Source organism: Patagioenas fasciata, chromosome 2, assembly GCF_037038585.1.
Source record: "Patagioenas fasciata isolate bPatFas1 chromosome 2, bPatFas1.hap1, whole genome shotgun sequence".
Lineage (NCBI taxonomy): Eukaryota > Metazoa > Chordata > Aves > Columbiformes > Columbidae > Patagioenas > Patagioenas fasciata.
The window spans coordinates 1,533,200-1,550,861 of NC_092521.1; the positions used below are offsets into that span (position 1 = coordinate 1,533,200).

Below are 17,662 nucleotides of genomic sequence, written 5' to 3' on the forward strand. Positions count from 1 at the left end.
CTCCAGAGTGAACGACCCGCTCCATACATCGCTCTGTCCATACGTTGCTTTATTCACACAATGGGGCGGGGGGGGCGCCTCTATACATCCGTGCACCCCAAGTACAGAGTTCGGCAGCCTATAGGGGACCCCCCCTCCCCGGCCCCCCCCCCCTTTACGCCCCTCTCCCCGTGTGGGGGAGGGGCCGGGGGGTCCCACAACGGTTGGGGTGGAGGGGAGGGGGGGGGGCGGTTGATCCCTTTTATTATTATTAATTATTATTATTTATTATTATTTTTGTAATAATTTTTCATAATAAATAAAACCTCGAGTCTAAAAACAAACTGGGGGGGGGGATAAAGAAAATAATATAAAACTCGGGGTGGGGGTGGGGGTGGGGGAATAAAAGGATTAAATGGAAGTTGAAGCGGGGACGCCCCTCCCCCCGCTGTCACATCCCCCCCCACCCCGAGGTGTCACCTTCCCCCCCCCTACCCGGGGTGTCACCCCTTGTGTCCCCTCCCCGGCCCCTGGCAGTGAGCAGAGCTGGGAGGTAGCGCTGGGTGTCCCCCCCACCCCACCAGGGGGCGCCCCAACACCTTGGGGACCCCCCCACCTTAGGGACCCCCCCATCATAGGAACTAGGTCCCCACCATAGGGACCCCCCCACCATAGGGACCCTCCACCTTGGGGACCCCCCCCACCTTAGGGACCCCCCCATCATAGGAACTAGGTCCCCACCATAGGGACCCCCCCACCATAGGGACCCTCCACCTTGGGGACCCCCCCACCATAGGGATGCCCCACCATAGGGACCCCCCACTATAGGGACTCCCCACCATGGGGACCCCCCCACCATAGGGACCCTCCACCTTAGGGACCCCCTCACCATAGGGACCCTCCACCTTGGGGACCCCCCCACCATAGGGACCCCCCACTATAGGGACCCCCCCACCATAGGGACCCCCCACCATGGGGACCCCCCCACCATAGGGACCCTCCACCTTGGGGACCCCCTCACCATAGGGACCCTCCACCTTGGGGACCCCCCCACCATAGGAACTAGGTCCCCACCATAGGGACCCCCCACCATAGGGACCCCCCACCATGGGGACCCCCCCACCATAGGGACCCTCCACCTTGGGGACCCCCCCCACCATAGGGACCCCCCACCATAGGGACACCCCACCATAGGGACCCCCCCACCATAGGGACCCTCCACCTTGGGGACCCCCTCACCACAGGGACCCTCCACCTTGGGGACCCCCCCTTTGAAAATATCATCTGGCTTGAAAATGAGGGGGGGGCGGGGGTGCTAATTAATGATAATTAAGTTTATAGATCTACAAGGTCTGGTGGGTGCTCCCCCACTGGGTGCCCCCCAAGGTCTCTTGTCACCCTGAAGGCACATGGGGGGGTGGCCATGGGGGTGTGGGGGGCACATCCTGCTGCCGCGGGGACCTTGGGGTGGGTGGGGGGTGAGGGGGGGTCCAAGAGAACCGTGGGATGGTGGATGTTGGGGGGGTTGGGCAGAAGAACCTGGAGATGGTGGCACCAAGTTGGGATGGGCAGGACCTGGAGATGGTGGGTGCCAAGGTGGGTTGGGCAGGACCTGAAGATGGTGGGTGCCACGTTGGGTTGGGCAGGGCCTGGAGTTGATGGTAGGTTGGGCAGGAGAATCAGATGATGGTCACCACGTTGGGTTGGGCAGGACCTGGAGATGACGGGTACTAAGTTGGGTTGGGCAGGACCTGGAGTTGATGGTGGGTTGGGCAGGAGAACCAGATGATGGACACCACGTTGGGCTGGGCAGGACCTAGAGATGGTCGGTACCAAATAGGCTTGGGCAGAACTTGGAGATGATGGTACCAAGTTGGGTTGGGCAGGAGAACCAGGAGATATATGATGGGCACCAAGTTGGGTTGGGCAGGACCTGGAGAGGATGGGTACCAAGTTGGGTTGGGCAGGACCTGGAGATGATGGGTGCCAAGATAGGTCCGGGTGAAGCAAGAGGAGATGATGAGTGCCTAGTCAGGTGCAGGAGAACCTGGAGATGATGAGCACCAAGATGAGTTGGGCAGGACCAAGCTGTGGGTACCAAGTTGGGTTGGGCAGGACCTGGAGATGGTGGGTACCAAATAGGGTTGGGCAGGACCTGGAGATGATGGGTACCAAATTGGGTTAGGCAGGACCTGGAGTTGATGAGTACCAGGTTGGGTTGGGCAGGACCTGGAGATGGTGGTACCAAGTTGGGTTGGGCAGGACCTGGAGATGGTGGGTGCTAAGTTGGGTTGAGCAGGACCTGGAGATGGTGGGCACCAAGTTGGAATGGGCAGGACCTGGAGATGATGGTACCAAGTTGGGTTGGGCAGGAGAACCAGGAGATGATGGGCACCAAGTTGAGTTGGGCAGGACCTGGAGATGATGGCAACAAGTTGGGCTGGGCAGGACCTGTTGTTGGTGGGTACCAAGTTGGGTTGGGCAGGATCTGGAGATGGTGGGTGCCAAGTTGGGTTAGGCTGGACCTGGAGTTGATGGGTGCCAAGATAGGTCCGGGAGAAGCAAGAAGAGATGGTGGGTGTCAAGGTAGGTGCATGAGAACCTGGAGATGATGAGCACCAAGCTGTGCGCACCAAGTTGGGTTGGGCAGGACCAGGAGATGGTGGGCACCAAATTGGGTTGGGCAGGAGACCCAGAAGATGGTGGGTGCCAAGGTGGGCTGGGCAGGACCTGGAGCTGGTGTGCACCAAGGTGGGTTGGGCAGGACCAGGAGATGGTGGGCACCAAATTGGGTTGGGCAAGAGACCCAGAAGATGATGGGTGCCAATATGGCCTGGGCAGGAGAACCAGGAGATGGTGGGTACCAAGGCAGGTTGGACGTGACCTGGAGTTGGTGGGTGCCGTGGTGGGTTGGGCAGGAGAACCAGGAAATCATGGTCACCAAGTTGGGTTGGATGGGACCATGAGATGATGGTGGCCAAGGCGGGAAGGTGGGACCTGCAGATGGTGGGTGCCAAGGCGGGTTGGGCCAGACCAGGTGATGACGGGCACCAAGTTAGGTAGGTGGGTCTGGAGATTATGAGTTCCAAGGTGGGTTAGGCAGGATCTGGAGATGACGGACACCAAGTTGGGTTGGACAGGAGAACCTGGAGATGGTGGATGCCAACACAAGTTGGGCAGGACCTGGAGATGATGGGCACCAAGTTGGGTTGGGCAGGACCTGGTGATGGTAGTTGCCAAGATAGGTTGGGCAGGGCTGAGAGGAGATGATGGGCACCAAGATGTGCCCAGGAGAACCAAGAGGTGTTTGGTGCCAAGGTGAGTTGGGCAGGATGTGGAGATGGTGGGCACCAAGTTGGTTTGGGCAGGAGAACCAGGACATGATGGGCACCAAATTGGATTGGGCAGGACCTGGAGATGGTGGGTGCCAAGATGGGCCCAGGAGAAGCAGGAGGAGATGGTGGATGTCAAGGTGGGTGCAGGAGAACCTGGAGATGATGAGCATCAAGATGAGGTGGGCAGGACCAAGATGTGGGCACCAAGTTGGGTTGGACAAGACCTGGAGATGACAGGTACTAAGTAGGATTGGGCAGGACCTGGAGATGGGTTAGGCAGGAGAATCAAGGGATGGTGGGCACCAAAATGGGTTGGGCAGGACCAGGAAGAGATGATGGGTGCCAAGATGAGTTAGGCAGAATTAGGAGAAGATGATGGGCACCAAGGTCAGTCCAGCAAGGACAAGCAGGGATGATGGACACCAAGGTGAGTTCAGTAGGACCAGGAGGAGATGATGGTCACCAAAACGGGTCCAGGAGAAGCAGGGGGAGATAATGGGTGCCAAGATGGGTCCAGCAGGACTAGGAGGAGATGATGGGTGCCAAGATGAGTTGGGCAAAGTGAAGTGGAGATGACGGGCACCAAGATGAGTCCAGCAGGACTAGGAGGAGATGATGGACACCAAGATGGGTCCAGGAGGACCAAGCAAAGATTCCAGGTTGTAAGTTGGGTTGGGTGGGACCAGGAGGAGATGATGGGTGCCAGGATGAGTCCAGCAGGACCAGGAGGAGATGATGGGTACCAAGATGACTCCAGCAGGTCCACGCAGAGATGGTTGGTGTCGGGATGGGTCTCCCAAGGCCAGGAGTAGATGATGGGTCCTGTGATGGGTCCCACAGGCCCATGCTAACATGGTGGGTGCTCAGACAGGTCTTTTGGGGCCTGGTGGTGCCAAAGTATGTTGAGACGGGCCCAGTGTCATGCCTGGTGCTGTGAGATGGGCACCGTGACATGTGTGGCCTCCTCTAGCACCCAAGGGTGCTCAAGTAGCCACACGGCAGCTCCTGAGAGACCCCCAGCACCCACCCCTGGGTGCCCACAGCTCCACCCATGGTCCTCCTCCCTGCAAACTGGGACTCTTCTGCCACCAGGATGGTTGTCACTCTGATCCCCCATGTGCCACGTTCTCCAGGTGCTCATCACTGGTGGCTTCTCTTGGCCCTGGAAGTTCTCCCGGCCCCATGGTGGCCCCATGGCTCTGCTCTCTGCTGTAGCCTGACCCAACCCCAAGGAGGACATCCCTGACCAGCCTCCATGTTGTCACTTGCTCCCCAGGTCCCCGCTGTCACCCATGGCCACAGGAGACACCCAGGATGCTCCTTGCCCGCTCCGGGGATGCTGCCGTCCCCGGGTGACCCCCAACACGGCCAGTGACCAAGTGGGCAGTGAGATGGTTGGAATGGGGCTTGGAGAACAGTCCCATGTCCTGTGGTAGAACGGGCAGGAGGGGACAGAGACGGTGGGACAAGCCACCTCCTTCTGTAGGGTCCAGCTTGTGCTCCTCGGGCGAGGGGGGGTGGGACGGGAGGGGACAGGTGGTGGCGGCCGCTATAGGACACCCTCCATGAAGCTGGTGTCGAGGTGCTGGATGAGCACCCGGATGAAGGACATCTCCTTGCGGGTGTTCTCAAAGATGATCCGCGGGTCGTCCGATTGGCAGCGCAGGCAGTTGGGGGCCATCACCATGGCCAGGTTATTGACGTCCATCTTGGTGACGGCCACGTTGGCCGGCTGCACGAAGACCTGGAGGGTGGGGAGGAAGGTGGCAAGTGATGGGGTGGTAGGAGATGGGTAGAGGAACCACGTGGACCTCCTGGTTCTGGATGAGAGGGAGGTCGCCACATGGGGAAACCCCACAGCAACTTGAGGAACCCAAAACCACCTCATGAGAGGCCACCAGGCTGGTTGGTGGCCCTGGGGGACACACCGAGGAGGTCCTGGACCTACCTGTAGGAAGCGGATGAGGTAGCACAGCACCATTTTGTTGATCCTGGGCAGAGAGTGGACGACGGTGATGGCGGCCTCGGGGTTCTCGTAGTGGGTGATGCACTGCTCGTAGAACTCGTGAGGGATCAACGGTTCCTCCAGCTCCCGGTACCAGAGCTTCAGCAGGGAGGCTGGTGGGAGGAGCAGAAGATCAGTAGGTGTTGAGACCTGGTGGGTGAAGGACCTGATTCTCCACCCTAGAGGTCCTACCAGGAACATGGGGGTCCTCCAAGCCGGTGGGGATCTTCCACTGGTCCACCTGCAGCTTGAGGGCGTTGACCTCATCGATGTCACCAGGGACTCTGCGGGGAGAAGAGACGTTGGTCCCCAAGCAAGAGATGGGGACCCACCTTGTAACACACTCCCAGGGCTTTGGGGACCCCTGGGTGCATGTGGGGCTCAAGGAGAACCAAGAGGGGACATTAAGGAGAACACGGATGGGCACCAAGGAGAACCAAGAGGGGACATCAGGGAGAACCAAGATGAGATATCAAGGAGAACCAGGAGGGAACATTAAGGAGAACATGGACAAGACATCAAGGAGAACAAGGAGGGGACACCAAGGAGAATCAAGAGGGGACACCAAGGAGAACCAAGAGGGGACATCAAGGAGAACCAAGATGAGATATCAAGGAGAACCAGGAGGGAACATTAAGGAGAACGTGGACAAGACATGAAGGAGAACAAGGAGGGGACACCAAGGAGAATCAAGAGGGGACATCAAGGAGAACAAGGAGGAGACATCAAGGAGAACGAGGAGAGGATGACAAGGAGAACAAAGCAGGGACATTGAGAAAAACCAAGCAGGGATATCAAGGAGAACCAGGAGAGGACATAAAGGAGAACAAGGAGGAGACATCAGGGAGAATCAGGAGGGGACATCAAGGAGAACATGGACAAGGCATCAAGGAGAACCAGGAGGAGACATCAAGGAGAACCAGGAGGGAACATCAAGGAGAACCAAGGGGAGATATAAAGGAGAACAAGGAGGAGATATCAAGGAGAACAAGGAGGAGACATTAAGGAAAATCTAGAGGAGACCAAGGAGAATCAAGAGGTGACATCAAGGAGAACAAGGAGGGAACACCAATGAAAACCAAGGGGGAACATCAAGGAGAACAAAGAGTGGACACCAAGAAGAATCAATAGGGGACATCAAGGAGAACAAGGAGGGGACATCAGGGAGAATCAGGAGGGGACATCAGCTGGGGACAGAGCCATTTTAGGACGGGGTTGCTGCCCTATAGGGACGTGACATCCTGCTGTGAGGTGGGGCTGTGTGAAGACCCCAAGATGACTCTGGTGGACACCAAAGAATGGGCATGACCCTGCCATGGAGAACTCCTCATGGCCTTGGAGCAAGGAGAAGTTGGGGGCTGCCCTGTAACATGGTCACTTGTTATGGCTTCCACCATGAGAAGGTCCATCATGATGTCACCATCCTGCAGCTGTAGGTGGCTTTACCTGAAGATCCCCTCGGTCTGGTCCCCGTTGAGCGCCAGGACCTCCTCGGAGAGGCGGGTCTGCACCCAGGGCAGCTGCCGGTCAGGGTACCGCTCCTTCTGCATGGTGATGATGTCCTGCAGGGAGCTGCCGAACATGGAAGGGTTGAAGACGGCGTTCTTGGCATGGCGGATCTCCTCGATGTTTGGCTTCTTCAGACCCTGGGAGAGGCAAGAGAGGTCACCGGTGGCGTCAATGTCCCCACGACCAGGACGGGGTCCTGCTCAATCCCAGCACCATGGATGGTTGTGACATGTCCAGAGCCCATGGTGTGGTGGGAACAGTGGATGGAGCCATGGATGAGCTCCAGCCAACCTGGCCAAGGTCTCCAGTGTGGCCATGTTCCAAAAGCTCAGCTGGTGGGTAAGTGTCTCCATCCAGCCCATGGGTCTTGGTAGGACCACCGTGCTCTGCTGTAGGGGCACGGCCATGCTGGAGCATCTACACCAAGATGAAGTGGTCATGTGTGTGGTGGAACACAGAAGAGGAGATGGACACAGGTGGGATGCAGAAGAGGAGGTGGACGCAGTAGACACATGGGTGATGAGACGCAGAAGAGGAGATGGGCACAGTGGACGTGGGTATGGTGGGATGTGGAAGAGGAGATGGACACAGGTGGGAAGCAGAAGAGGAGATGGACACAGTGGACGTGGGTATGGTGGGATGTGGAAGAGGAGATGGACACAGGTGGGAAGCAGAAGAGGAGATGGACACAGTGGACATGCATGGTGGATGAAGCAAAGGAGATGGATGCCGTGGTGGTGGGACGCAGAAGAGGAGAAGAACACAGTGGACACGAGTATGGTGGGATGCAGAAGAGGAGATGGACACAGGTGGGATGCAGAAGATGAGATGAACACAGTAGACACATGGGTGGTGGGATGCAGAAGAGGAGATGGACCAGAGGACACGTGCATGATGGAACGTGGAAGAGGAGACTGGACACAGGTGGGATGCAGAGAAGAGGTGGACACAGTGGACATTTCACTGGTGGGACGCAGAAGAGGAGATGGACACAGTGGACATGGGTATGGTGGGATGCAGAGAAGAGGTGGACACAGTGGACATTTCACTGGTGGGACGCAGAAGAGGAGATGGACACAGTGGACATGGGTATGGTGGGATGTGGAAGAGGAGATGGACACAGGTGGGAAGCAGAAGAGGAGATGGACACAGTGGACGTGCATGGTGAATGAAGCGAAGGAGATGGATGCAGTGGTGGTGGGACACAGAAGAGAAGGACACAGGTGGGACGCAGAAGGGGAGATGGACACAGTGGACATGAGTATGGTGGGATGCAGAAGAGGAGATGGACACAGTGGACATTTGGGTGGTGGGACACAGAAGAGGAGATGGACACGGGGGAATGCAGAAGATGAGATGGACAGAGAGGACGTGGGTGGTGGCATGCAGAATAGGAGATGGACACAGTGGACATGTGGGTGGTGAGATGCAGAAGATGAGATGGACACAGTGGACATGTGGGTGGTGGGATGCAGAAGAGGAGATGGACAGAGGTGGGATGCAGAAGAGGAGATGGACAGAGAGGACGCGTGCATGGGAGCTGCTGGAACATCCTGTCCAACCCTTGCCATGCTTTTGCTTCTGGGATCATTTCCAGACTCCCTCTTGGGTCCCTTGCTGATGAGCAGGTTTGGGAAGGACCTGGTGGACACCAGAAGGTCCCTAGAACATCCCTGAAGATGCCCAGAAGGTCCCCAGAGGAGATGCAGCGATGGTTGAACCACGCTGGAGATACCCAGACCATCCTCACCACGTCTCTGGCACAAGCTGCCACCTTCTTTCCCCCTCTCCTCAGCTTCATCCCTCCTCCTTCTCTTCCAGACCCCAACCCCAAGCCCTGGTGGCCCCATGGTGACCCTGGACGGTGGTGGCCCTCCCCATGCCCAACGGTTGGCCGATACCTTCTTGGCTCCCGTCAGAGCCGCCTTCTGCAGCTTGTTGTAGCAGTACTTGGCGTAGGTGCTGATGGCCACCCCTGCGAGAGAGAAGAGAGGGAGTTGGTGTCACCTTGGGGTCACAGGGGGGGTCACAGGAGGGGACTGTCCCCTCCTGGAGTGCTGAAGCTCATCTCAGCTCCAGGAGGGGCTCAAGGTCCACCCCAAGATGCTCCATCTCTGTCCCTGTCACCGCTCCTGGGGTTTTTTTGAGGAGAACGTTCTTGCAGGAGGTATCCCCACAACTCTACCTTCTCCTCAAGAACCTCAGACCTTGGAGAAGCCACGTCCTTGTACCCACCAAATGTGGAGCCCTGGAACCTCCTTGGCTCCATCACTCTGGTGTCCTCGTGCAGGGATATCCTAGCTGTTGGGGATGATTTGTCACCCCGTAGACATCAATGCCACTGTCACTTGCCCCACCATCCATCTCCTCCTGATGCCACCATTTCCACCTTCACCCTCTCTACACCATCCATCCTCTCTACCTGATGTTCTTCAACAAGGAGGTGGCACCCTCAACCCTTGGAGCATCAAGGGAGATGTTCCAGCATCCCACATCTGAGAGCTATGGGGATCTGGTGGTACCTTCCGGACCACCCCAGAAGATGCTGGAAGCCCCATAAATTCTTCTAAAAGCCTAAAAATGGGCAAAATGAACAAAAAAAAATCCATCATCTGGCACCTTCTCTCTTTTGGTCACTTTGAAACTTGTAGTTTTGACCCCTCAAGGGGAGCTTTTTGATTCAAACCAAACTTGGGGACTTGGGACCAGCTACTTTTCCATCCATCCCCGATGAGGGGGTGACCTCAAAGCTGGTGCCTGTCCTTCTCTACCTGCTGGAGTCATTGAATCATGGAATGGTTTGGGTTGGAAGGGACCTTTGAAGGTCATCCAGACCAACCACTCTGCCATGGGCAGGGGCGTCTACAACTAGATGAGGTTGCTCAATGCTCTGTCCAAAGCATCACGGAAGGATTTGGGTTGGAGGGGACTTTTGAAGAACATCTAGACCATCCACCCTTCAGTGAGGGACATCTTAATCTAGATCAGGTTGTAGCCCAGGAGATGATTGGCTTCCTGGACAGCTCCTGTCCCATTTGTCACCCACCAGTGTCCCCAAGTCCTTCACTCTTCATCCATCCATCAATCCCTCAGCCTCGTTGTCCCTACCCAGGCACAGGACCTGCCCCTTGGCCTGGTGGAACCTCAGGAGGTTCACATGGGCCCTCACTTCTGCAGCTTGTCCAGGTCCCTCAGGTGGGTCAGTCCCACCACTCAACTTGGTGGCATCTTGCTGAGGGCAATCAATGTCGTTGATGAAGATATTTAACATCAACGTTAATTAATGGTTACAAAGCCATTTCTTGGGGTGTCTCAACCCCCAGCCCCACCATGGCTGGAGCTCCAGGTTGAGGTCCCTCAAGCTGCACCAGGAACCTCTTGGTTCCATCCTGGATGTTGAACCTTCACTGACATCCCACTCTGGTTTTGGGGTTCACAGCAAAACCGCCCAAGCCCCAGAGGATACTGGGAAAGGGGCTCGTCCCACGACCCCCCCGTCCCACTGGTGACAGACGTGGCACCTCGGGGACTCGTGGTCACCTCGAGGTCAACATCAACCACCCACAAACTCACCAACGTCTTCTCGGTGGTGCCGCTTAATTAAATCCCTGCCTTCCCCCTTGTGTTACAGACTTTAAATTCATTTGAAATATATGTGATATAAAATATCATATGTTGATAATGTTATATAAAACATTATAATTTATCTATAACATCATATATTTATCTGTAACATTATATATAATACATATTTTAATATTATTTATATTATTTTAGATTATGGTTATATAAAATGTCCTATGTAATGTTATAGATAAATACATAAAATGTTATATATAATGTTATATATATTTACCTATGACATTATATATATAAATATACTAGGTAATATTCTACATCTAAATATAATATAGCATAATATAAGATACAATATAATATCATTATATATAATATCATATTATATATTATGTAATATACATTATGTATACTCAATGTTAAGTATTATCTTACATATTATACTCTATATATTATATAGTAGATATTATTTGTTATATGTGATATAGTATATATTATATATGATTTGTTATATCGTACATGTTATATACGATATATGATATATTATATGGTATATAGAATATAGTACATAGTATATACCACATATTATATTTGTATCCATTATGTATTTATTTATATATATTTCTATTCATTATATATTTATCTATATATATATATATTTATTATATATTATTATATATTATCATATATTATTATATGTTATATAACATATACTATATTTATTTTTCTATTATATTTCCATTATCCATGTTCCCGTTAAACAACATATTTAATTAATAACATTATATATATTTATAAATTATCTATAATGTTACCTATAAATATATATATAAAAATAAACAACATATATTAAATAAATAACATATATTTATAGATAATACTATAGATAATATATCTAATATAAAATAAAATACAAAATATGATTATATCTAATATATATATATAATATATATGATGATATCTAGTATATAACCACCCATTATATTTGTACAATTTACATCAATTTGTGTTAGTAATTTATAAGAATATATTAATTAAGATATCAATGTCTACGAATTAATGTTAATCCATATTAATTCCTGTTAATTTCTTTGTGCCCCTGCTGTTATTTCCTGGGCCATGAAAGCTTTGCCCCCCGGCCTGGGGGGCTCGGGGTGCAGCCCCTACCATGGTGCTGGTCGCTATGGGGCTTGGGTTTCTTGCGCAATTTGGGCTTCTTCTTAGTGCTCCTGGCCAGGATGTCGTGAATGTGCTGGGTCACTGGGACACGGACATAGCGACGAGGAAACGATGCAACGGAAACAGAAACGCAAATTAACGGCGCCAGCGGGAACGGGAGCGGATGAGAAGGGAAAGGAAAGCGGAACCAGAAATGAACGGAAAGCAAAAGCGAGAAAGGAAAGGAAACAGAAAGTGAAAGTAAGAGGGGAAAATTGAAAAAGATAAAGGAAAGGAAGACGAGAAAAAGAAAATAGAAAATTTAAAAGAATAAAGGAAAAGGAAGATTAAAAAATAAAAGGAAAGAAAGAGAAGGAAAGAGAAGGAAAGGAGAGGAGAGGAGAGGAGAGGAGAGGAGAGGAGAGGAGAGGAGAGGAGAGGAGAGGAGAGGAGAGGAGAGGAGAGGAGAGAAGAGAAGAGAAGAGAAGAGAAGAGAAGAGAAGAGAAGAGAAGAGAAGAGAAGAGAAGAGAAGAGAAGAGAAGAGAAGAGAAGAGAAGAGAAGAGAAGAGAAGAGAAGAGAAGAGAAGAAGAGGAGAGAAGAGAAGAAGAGGAGAGAAGAGGAGAGAAGAGAAGAGAAGAGAAGAGAAGAGAAGAGAAGAGAAGAGAAGAGAAGAGAAGAGAAGAGAAGAGAAGAGAAGAGAAGAGAAGAGAAGAGAAGAGAAGAGAGAAGAGGGAAAGGAAAGGAAAGGAAAGGAAAGGAAAGGAAAGGAAAGGAAAGGAAAGGAAAGGAAAGGAAAGGAAAGGAAAGGAAAGGAAAGGAAAGGAAAGGAAAGGAAAGGAAAGGAAAGGGAAAAGAGGAAAGGAAAGGAAAGGGAAAAGAGAAAAGAAAAGAGAAGAAAAAGAAAGAAAAGGAAAGAAAAGGAAAGAAAAGAGAAGAAAAGGAAAGAAAAGGAAAGGAAAGGAAAGGAAAGAAAAGGAAAGAAAAGAAAAGAAAAGAAAAGAAAAGAAAAGAAAAGAAAAGAAAAGAAAAGAAAAGAAAAGAAAAGAAAAGAAAAGAGAAAAGAAAAGAAAAAAGAAAAGAAAAAAGAAAAGAAAAGGAAAATTAAAATTAAAAAATAAAGGAAGAGGAAGATTTAAAAAAGGAAATAGAAAAAAAGAAAAGAAGAAATGAAGATTAAAAAATGAAAATATAAAAATCAAGGAAAGGAAGATTAAAAAAAAGGAAATAGAAAATAAAAGAAAATGAAAAAATAAAGGAAAAGGAAGATAAAAAAGAAAATAGAAAAGAAAATTAAAATGAAAATTAAAAATAAAGAAAAATGAGGATGAAAAAAAGAAAATAGAAAATAAAAAGAAATTAAAAATGAAAATCAAAAAGGAAAATTTTAAAAATAAAGGAAAAGGAAGATTAAAAAATAAAATAGAAAATAAAAGAAAATTAAAAAATAAAATTAAAAGAAATAAAGGAAAAGGAAGATTAAAAAACAAAAATAGAAAATAAAATAAAAAAATTAAAAAAGAAAGGAAAAGAAAGATTAAAAAAGAAAATAGAAAAAGAAAAAAAATGAAAATTTAAAAAAATAAAGAAATAGAAAGAATAAAAAAATAGAAAATAGGAAAAGGAAAATAAATTAAAAAAGAAATGAAAAGGGAGCTTAAAAAAAGAAGAGAAAAAAGAAAATAGAAAAGAAAGAAAATGAAAATAAAAAATAAGATGGAACTAAAAAATGGAGATTAAAAAAAAATTAAAAGTAAGATTAAAAAAAAGAAAACACAAATAAAAAATGGAAATTAAAAAATGGAAATTAAAAAAATGCAATAAAAAGGAAGATTAAAAAAGAAAGAAAAAGAAAATAAAAAATGAAAATAAATAAAATAAAAAATGAAATGGAAATAAAAATAGGAAATTTTTAAAATCTCTGAAAAGGAAGAATAAAATGTAAAATAAAAAAAATAAATGAAATTAAAAGGAAGATTAAAAACAAAATTAAAAGTGAAAATGTAAAAGACATAAAATGAAAATTTAAAAGAAAACGAAAACAAAAATTTAAAAAAGAGAAGAAAGAAATGAATGAATGAAAATGAATAAAATGAATAATAATGCAATATTTTTTAATGAATAAAATAAAGATAATAAGAAAAATTACACAGAAAATTAAAATAAAAAATAATGAAAATGAAAAGACATTAAATGAAAAATCCAAACAGAAATAAATGAAATGGAAATAAAGAAAACAAAAGAGAAATGAAAATGGAATAGAAATAAAATAGAAACTAAAGAGAAAACAATAAAGAAAATGAAAATAAAACAAAATAGAAAGAAAAGTGAATGATCGTGGAAATGAAAATAAAGACTAAACCAAATAGAAATGAAAGAAAATATAAGGAACACTAACATGAAAATAAAAAGAAATAATGAATTAAAAATCATGAATATAAAATTACGAACAAATTACACAAACATGAATCAAAACTGACGATAAAATTGAAAATGAACATGTAACGAGGAGCAGATGCAGCGTGACGAGGCCGGGCCGTGGGGCCAATGGGGCCAATGGGGCCAGTGGGGCCAATGGGGCCGGTGGGGCCGGTGGCGCTGGGCACGGTCGCTGTTGGTGTCTCTGGAGGTCCCACCGCCGGTGACACCGATCCAGCGTGAGTGACACCCATGACACGAACTGACACCTGTGCTGGGGACACGGGCACCTCCTGTCCCCCTGCCTGGGGATGCGTTTGTACACGGGGCTTTCTCAACCACCTTATGGACACCTGCGTTGGGGTCACCTCCTCCTGTTCCCAAGCTGGGCAGATCCACCAGAGCTCCATGTGATGATTGTGTCCCCCAGAGGTCCAGGACCTCCTGGACCCCACCTCTGACTCATCACTGCGAGGTGGCACCAACCCATGGGACATGGTGCTGCTCAACCCTCCAACCATGGTGGCCACCAGGCAGCATCTCCTCTTGTCCCTGAGCTGCACAGATCTACCACAGCCCCAAATGACACCGGTGTCCCCAGAGGTCCCTCTGGGGCAGCCAAAAACCCAGGACCTCCTGGACTCGACCTCTGACTCATCACTGCGAGGTGGCACCAACCCATGGGACGTGGTGCTGCTCAACCCTCCAACCATGGTGGCCACCAGGTAGCATCTACTGTCCCCAAGACGGGCAGATCCACCAAGGCTCCACATGATCCTGGTGTCCCCAGATGTCCCTACCTGTCCTCTTGGAAGCTGAAGTTTACCCAGGACCTCCTGGACCCCACCTCTGACTCATCTACCATCCACTTTGAGGTGGCACCAACCCACGGATAATGGGGCTGCCCAACTCTCCAAAGTTGGTGGTCACCAGGGACCATCTCCTCCTGTCCCCAAGCTGGGCAGATGCACCACAGCTCCACATGATCCTGGTGTCCCCAGACATCCCTATCTGCCCTCTTGGAGATGAAGTTCACCCAGGACCTCCTGGACCCCATCTCTGACCCATCCAGTACCCACTTCAAGGTGGCACCAACCCATGGGACATGGGGCTGCCCAAGTCTCTGGCCATGACGTGGTGTCCACCAGGCAGCATCTCCTCCTGTCCCCAAGCTGGGCAGATCCACCACAGATCCCCAGACATCCCTGCCTGTCCCCCAGGGAGCTGAAGGGCACCTGGGACCTCCTGGACCCCATCTCTACCTCATCTACCACCCACTGCGAGGTGGCACCAACCCATAGGACATGGGGTTGCCCAACCTTCCAACCATGGTGGCCACCAGGCAGTGTCTCCTCCTGCCAGACTCACGGCAGATCCCCATGTCCCTGCCAGACCAGGTCCCATCACCCCTGAGATGGTGCCAGCGGTGAAGGAACAGGGATGGCTGAGCCCAGTACTGGAGAGGGGCACCTACAACTCCCACCTATTTGGGGTCAAATCGCCAAAATTTGTGTCTCTTCTACATGCCATGACCAAAAACCATCTTGGGAGTTGTGTCCCCTTCTAGCGTGGGCTTTTTTTGGATGCAAAGTTACTTGAGGAGCCACAAGAAGGATTTGGAGATGGTGATGGTGAAATCATAGAATGGCTTGGGTTGGAAGGGACATCCAGAGGTGCCCTCACAGGCCAGGAGAAGTCTTGGGCCCTTTGCTGTCCCCAACTGAGGTGACTCTGAGCCTGCAGCAAAGGTGTCAAAGCTCATTCTGTGTTGGGTCTCACGCTGGATTTCCGTGTACCGGAGGGGAAAGACCAGTGGTAAAGCCACTACCACGTTCCTTGGACCTCCAGGAGGGCTGTTGGATGAGTTCCTCACCCACCTTTCAACAAGGACACTCATCAATATGAAGGGGAAAGGAACAAAATAGTAATAATAACTACATAGTTTGTAACGTCAGCAAGGACAAAACCACCAGGGGGTGGTTTCTCTCTTACCTTTAGTGTCGTTCACCGGATCCATGTGCCTGTAGATGTAGCCTTCTAGGTAGGAATGAAATTTAGGAGTGGGTGGGAAAAAGGCCAAACAAATGGCCATGAGCTCCCAGCCCCTGGCCAGGCTCTCGTAACGGAAGTTCTCGGTGGTCTGTCGGCACAGCTGGATGTAGAGCTCGTCTCTCAGACCCTGCATGCTCCAGCCTTTGGTGGCGATCTCCAAGGCCACGTTGAGTTGGTCCGTCTTGGCCCGCCGGTCCCCCATGTACATCTGAATGAGTTTAAATATCTCGCACGCCTCTTTCTTGACGTTGCGGTCGTTGGTCATGATCATGGGTTTCTTGATGGACTCGCTGCTCCAGGCCAGCATGTTGGCGATGGACACCTTCCTGCGGAAGAGCCCTTGGGTGTGCTTGTTGAAGTGCTTGGAGGCCCAGTTCTCAATGTCCGTCTCCGAGGAGGGCTTCCGCAGGTTGAAGGTGGGGAAGACACAGCTGGCGCTAGGCATCATGTTCCTGGTCTGTCTGCTGCTCTCGAACTGGGCGCAGGCACCGAGATCCTCTGACTAGGAGACAACAGTCAGACAAGTCAATGTTACCAACAGCACGGCCGCACTGCCAACCAACAGGCCAACCAACAAACCAACTAACCAATGAACCAACAAACCAACTAACCAATGAACCAACTAGCCAACCAACCAGTCAACCAACCAACCAACAAACTAAATAGTTAATCAATCAACCTATGAATGAACCAACCAACCAACCAAGCAATGAACCAACCAAGCAATGAACCAACCAACCAACCAACCAAATAGTTAATCAATCAACCAATGAATGAACCAACCAACCAACCAAGCAATGAACCAACCAACCAATCAACCAATGAACCAACCAACCGACAAATCAACCAGTCAACAAATCAACCAACCAGTCAAAACGCCAATCAACCAACAAATCAAACAACCAGTGAACCTACCAACCAATAAACCTATGAACCAGTCAACCAACCAATGCATCAACCAACCAACAAAACAACCAACACACCAACTAACCAGTCAACCAACCAACCAACCAGCAAACCAAACAATCAGTGAACCTACCAACCAATAAACCTATGAACCAGTCAACCAACCACAGCACCAACCAACCAACAAAACAACCAACACACCAAACAACCAGCCAACTAAACATCCCACCAACCAACCAATGAACAAACCAACCAGTCAACAAATCAACCAACCAGTCAAAACGCCAATCAACCAACAAATCAAACAACCAGTGAACCTACCAACCAATAAATCTATGAACCAGTCAACCAACCAACGCACCGACCAACCAACAAAACAACCAACACACCAAACAACCAGCCAACTAAACATCCCATCAACCAAACAATGAACAGACTAACCAGTCAACCAACCAACCAACCAACCAACCAGCAAACCAACCAACCAGTGAACCTACCAACCAACAAACCTATGAACCAGTCAACCAACCACAGCACCAACCAACAAAACAACCAACACACCAAACAACCAGCCAACTAAACATCCCACTAATCAACCAATGAACAAACCAACCATTCAACAAACCAACCAACCAACCAACCAATGAACCAACCAACCAGTCAACAAACCAACCAACCAATGAACCACCCAACCAACAAACCAACCAACTAACAAACAAACCAAC

The 17,662-nt window shown here is 49.5% G+C and overlaps 1 protein-coding gene across 5 annotated transcripts in view; it reads right to left on the reverse strand.

Moving 5' to 3' along the window:
• Nucleotides 1-1,292: 1,292 nt before the first annotated feature.
• Nucleotides 1,293-17,662, reverse strand: part of ARHGAP39 (Rho GTPase activating protein 39) — a 154,099-nt gene continuing 137,729 nt past the window's right edge. For 3 of the 5 annotated variants that reach the window (XM_065830347.2, XM_071803732.1, XM_071803731.1), the window contains 7 exons: nt 15,972-16,533; nt 11,572-11,664; nt 8,730-8,803; nt 6,766-6,965; nt 5,512-5,603; nt 5,263-5,432; nt 1,293-5,058 (listed from right to left, as the gene is read on the reverse strand). In XM_065830347.2, coding sequence (XP_065686419.1) covers nt 4,864-5,058; nt 5,263-5,432; nt 5,512-5,603; nt 6,766-6,965; nt 8,730-8,803; nt 11,572-11,664; nt 15,972-16,533 — 1,386 coding nt within the window. In that variant the 3' untranslated portion in view covers nt 1,293-4,863. The remainder of the gene's footprint in view (nt 5,059-5,262; nt 5,433-5,511; nt 5,604-6,765; nt 6,966-8,729; nt 8,804-11,571; nt 11,665-15,971; nt 16,534-17,662) is intronic. The other 2 variants (XR_011737326.1, XM_071803733.1) reach the window with 2 other exon arrangements.